Source organism: Sinocyclocheilus anshuiensis, unplaced genomic scaffold (assembly GCF_001515605.1).
Source record: "Sinocyclocheilus anshuiensis isolate Anshui unplaced genomic scaffold, SAMN03320099.WGS_v1.1 scaffold324, whole genome shotgun sequence".
Lineage (NCBI taxonomy): Eukaryota > Metazoa > Chordata > Actinopteri > Cypriniformes > Cyprinidae > Sinocyclocheilus > Sinocyclocheilus anshuiensis.
In genome coordinates, this window is record NW_015554081.1 from 18,464 (window position 1) to 23,735 (window position 5,272).

The 5,272-nt window shown below is 35.4% G+C and overlaps 1 protein-coding gene across 1 annotated transcript in view; it reads right to left on the minus strand.

Annotated features, from left to right (window-relative positions):
- The window catches only part of LOC107669036 (potassium voltage-gated channel subfamily KQT member 1-like), a 112,369-nt gene that overhangs the window by 2,322 nt on the left and 104,775 nt on the right, over positions 1 to 5,272 (minus strand). Inside the window, exons 13-16 of the mRNA XM_016461136.1 lie at positions 3,871 to 3,946; positions 3,121 to 3,215; positions 2,954 to 2,994; positions 557 to 618 (exon numbers count right to left, since the gene is read on the minus strand). Of these exons, the coding sequence (XP_016316622.1) occupies positions 557 to 618; positions 2,954 to 2,994; positions 3,121 to 3,215; positions 3,871 to 3,946 (274 nt within the window). The remainder of the gene's footprint in view (positions 1 to 556; positions 619 to 2,953; positions 2,995 to 3,120; positions 3,216 to 3,870; positions 3,947 to 5,272) is intronic.

Below are 5,272 nucleotides of genomic sequence, written 5' to 3' on the forward strand. Positions count from 1 at the left end.
TATATACATGCATGTGTTTGTATTTATATGTACACAATAAATATACACAGTATGCACACATATATTATGTAAACAAAAACGTTTATTTTGGATGCAAAATTAATCCAAAATATTAATTAATATTACGATTTATATATAAGGATGGAAAATAGAAAATAGATTGATCTGCTGTAACAGCACCAGTGAGACTCACATCAGATACGCATTCGCTGGAGAAGACACCCAAGCTGCAGAGCGTCTGCTGAGATTCATTTGACAGATTTGCGTCACATTATCTCTGAAAATCCTCAAAGCTCAATCACAGTCTGGCTTCCTCTACAAACACAACAGACTGAAGGGAAGCATGCGTGTCCTCTGTCTGAGCAGGATGAGCAGATCGCAACTACATGATTACACTTTCAGCCAGAGGATTCGGATAGCATCCGTGGGCTAACTCAGACTTATTGTTTATGAAATGTGAAATCTCAGCACTCTCTGAGATCGAGTGGACATGATCTAATGGTTAGAGAATGTCACATTCTGGAGACAAATTCAGTCTAAAAAGTCTCTATTGTACCTTATCTTCCAGTCGGATGAGCCGGGCTCCCACTGTATAATGTTCCTTATCCACACCTTTCTCTGAAAACACAATAAAGATAAATAATAAGACAGTCAGAAGTAATTATTTTCAGTATGTAACAGCCAAAAGCTGTTATTAATATTAATATTAATAGTGTTTTATTAAACCACCCTGCTCATATAAAAGGCTTCTTTAGTTTTCTTCACGTGTTTCACTACCAAGTGGCTGAAAACCAGAACAGTACACTTTATACGAGGCAAAACTTCTATATATAACTCATATATCAATTTTAAAACGTTTTGCAGTCTTTTTCCATCACAATTGGCTTTTTCAATCTATTTTCCATCTTTTTATTTAAACAGGCAGTTCTTGCTACTGTAACTAGCTTGTGCTTGGAAGGTTGAAAACTCATCAGGGGTGAAAAAAAAGTGTTTTTTAATAATGCTCACTTTTTAATTACGCAGTTTGGGAGGGATTTGTCATTTTTATTATTATTTATTCGGCTCACAATTATTCCTTTTTTGTATATTTTATATAAAATGGGAACAATATCTGTATGTTAAATTCAAGATCTGCATTTTGTCATTTTTATTCATTGAGATAATTCATGGAAAATATGTTTAGGTGAGAGATTTCTGGCATCTGGTGGAAAACAAACACTTTTAAAACGAAAACAACATGATATTACCACTATAACCAGTAGATGGCCATAATGGATCACTCAATGGCTCATTTGCCAATTTGGATTTATATTTAGACATTATAAATTCACTATTGTAACATTTAAAAATCACTTTTTGTCAAAGAGCAGCACTGTTTTGTACTGAAGTATCAAAAACGCATCGGATCTACTGGAATCACACAAATTACCTACTCTGAGCTAAAAATGCAACATTTTCTGCGAAAGGTGGCTAGTTTGCATTACATTTCCCTCCTTTATTCACTTTGGTCTATTCAAGTTGTAATATGGGAGGCTGCACGTTAATGAGATGGATGTGATGTCTGTATTTGCAAGTATGTATTCTATTAGCCAATCAGAGGTCATTTAACTTGTAAATGACTTCTGATTGGCTAGCATCTGTTTAGAGTGGGTAAAGTTGCCGTATATTGAATTATTATTGTTACATGTTAATGAGATGCATGCAATGTTATAATCAAAATGGTTTCTGCACTTGCGTGTGTTTCCACGTTTGCAGTTTAGTTTCAATTAACAATCTGGGTTCATTGTTTAAACTCTTTACTTAAAAAACAAGTATAATAGATCACAGAAGCGTTACGATTAGTGGCCGATATTTGGCATTTTTCAAATATCGGCATCGATATGAAACAAATACAAATATAAACAAATTAATTAAAATGTATACAAAAAGTATTATAACGATTGCTTTTATATTATTAGTAATAGAAAGGCAAACATTATAATACTTTCTCGTTTGCCGTCAGCATTCAGCAAATACACATTTACATAATTTAAACAAATCTTTGAATGGCTAATGAAAATTTAATTTCACAAACCTTGCAAACTTAGTCGAATCCAGTTGTGAGATCTTGTGAAGTGTGCATGTGACCTGCATGATTGCGTGTTCTCTGCTTGACTTTCGGTCCGTGCAAATTGAATGCTTTAAACATTAAATTCGTGATTTCAAATTATGCTGTGCTTTATGCATTTGCCCACTGTCATATTCATGTCATTTCCACTGTGTGCTTTATTTAAAATGAGTGTTACCTTGGCTTTATTTGAAAAAATATGATTCCTAATGCACACAAACTTCCCAGAATACTGAGTGCTCTGTTGGTTACAGTTTACTTCCTTTTTAATCATATTTTTATTAAATATTTATTTATTTGTGGAAAATACTTTGTCATCTAAAGTATAACTATGTTTATTTTACAAATGTAGTTTTTGATCCATTTTCAAATGATTTCAAATTTCTTAAATATTAATTAAAATAAATACATTTATAGCGATCGACTGATATCGGCATCGGCAGTCAAAAAAACAATATCGGTCGACCACCAATTACGATTTTGTGCTTATTTTTTTGTGCTTTTTTCATGCATTTTGAATGTGTATTTGATGTGGGAACATTTAAAAACTCAGTTTTCCTGTACCTGGCAGGAACATTCCTGGTTTTCCCAACGTGTGATCCAACCTGCGAGAGGAAAAACAGCAGGAAACTGTGAAATACACAGCGATTGTTTGGAAATCCCACCTACGCATATTAATTAAAATAAATACATTTATATCGATCGACTGATATCGGCATCGGCAGTCAAAAAACCAATATCGGTCGACCACCAATTACGATTTTGTGCTTATTTTTTTGTGCTTTTTTCATGCATTTTGAATGTGTATTTGATGTGGGAACATTTAAAAACTCAGTTTTCCTGTACCTGGCAGGAACATTCCTGGTTTTCCCAACGTGTGATCCAACCTGCGAGAGGAAAAACAGCAGGAAACTGTGAAATACACAGCGATTGTTTGGAAATCCCACCTACGCCACTAATTTTGTGGGAAGGAACGGGAATAAACTCTGAGGTGACGTCACATGGAGTCTCACCTTCTCTGGAGCTCTTTGATGCGGACCATCATGTTCAGGTGGCCCTGCGAATACTGCTCGATCACGTCCCGCACGTCGTACGGTTTCCTCGCTTGCTGCGGGACAGAGACGGCATCCATGAGAGTCATTGTCATCACAGCTCCCTCAGGACTTGAACTTCCTCGCTTTGTTATTATAGCTCAATTTAACTCAATAACAACAATAGCAAAGGTATGCAACTTGTCTCAGTTTTGACTGAAAGTTTACTTGAGCATATTTATTAATTTGGGTTTAGATCACTGTTTTTGAATTGCTTTGGTTTCTCTTTTGTAAGTTGCTTTGGCTAAAAGTGTCTGCTAAACGCATATATGCTAATGTAATAATTGTTTTAGTAGCTTCTTGACTAATTGGGTTGTTTACAAGAACAAATTTTTGTGTACATTTTTCACAAAACTATTCGAAGTGATTATTTTGTTTTATGAGCGTTCAAACAAATTCGATCTGCTCATGTTTCATGAATGAGGCTCATTGAAAGCATGAAAACTAAAGTCATTTTCACTTTTTTATAGAATTTTTATAAATATGCACTAAAATATGAAGAGATTCATATATGTGTGTGTGGTGTGGTGAAAATAATATAATAAGAAAATAGGGTAATAGGAATAGTAAATTTTCCTATTATATATATATATATATATATACACAGTATATACACACACACACACGAAACTGCACTTGATCTCTTGATTCTGACATACAAAATAAAAGTACCTGAAATTTCCGTCGAGCCACAAAGTACTGCATCCTTCTGATGACCTTGATGGCAGATCTGTGTGCGTGGGAAAGTCTGCAGAGAACAAAATAAACAAACACACAGCGTCAGAAAACACAGCAGGCCTGCTGTCAATGTATGTGTGTGTGTGTGTGTGTGTACGTGGCAGTAAAACCTGGTGACAATAACAACAGACGCACAGCACAACACACACACACACACACACACACACACACACACTCTCTCTCTAAGGGAGGGCACTTGGGTTTTTTTGGCTCAAACACCCTGTTATTTCCAGCGTTACGCTGCCTTGCCAAAGTTTCTACGCAGAAATCCATGCAGCAGCAGTCATGTCAGGCTGCGTTCACAGTAAACAGGCCCTAGTGGAAAAACAAAGCTCATTTCTGCCACTCAAGACTAGATAAAAGCCTTAACCTTGTGCAGACAAGCATCTCAAAAACACGTCTGGAGTCGAATCAGCTCAGCTAAAGAACTCGTCTGGCCTGTTATCAGTGACCCCGACGATGACCTTTGACATCAAAGTCCTAGTAAATCCACGACACAGTCTAACGAGAGCGTCTTAAGGAACAGCTCATCCATAGTGAGAAATTCTGACATTATTCACTCACACATTTATGTCTTTGTTTTGTTTTCATCTTATAAGCACCTATATTTGGGATTCACACATAGAAGAAAGTCATACGGGTTTGGGATGAGGAAATGATGACAGCATTTATTTTGGGGTGTACTGTCTCTTTAAGGGTGTGTGTTAAGTGATTCTGAGTGTGGCGTGTGTGTGTGGGTCATGGTCGGTGTGTGTTAGTGGGCTGATCAGTGTGCGTTGGTCACTTAAATTGCTTTACATTCCAGCACACGTACTTCAGACAGAGAACTGACTACACTACAGGACAAACACACACGGCGCTTGTGAGTGGAGGAAACATTCAAAAGAGGGTGTCACTTCCTCCAGTTAACAACCAAACAAAGACATGCGTCACAAACATGTCATGAGATGTCTTTCCAAACCCATCCGACTTCTGTAATGTGACATATACCTACATGCGTACATGTACTGTAGCCCTATTGTATATAATAGGAAACAGGAAGAGTAAAATAATCAAAAATAAATAAAACTACAAGTAAATACACAATAGTATGTCTTATAAATATTATAAATGGCTAATTATAATATATATAGTATATATTATCACATATATAATTCTATAATTAAATGACATATATAAAGGGGGTGTCACTTCCTCCTGATGAATAAATAAATATAATTAATGTTTATATAGCTGTATATAATATGAAAATAGAAATGTTAAAAATTACATAGTAGTACATGATAAACATTACAAATAGCTAAATATATAAATAAATATACATACATATATATAT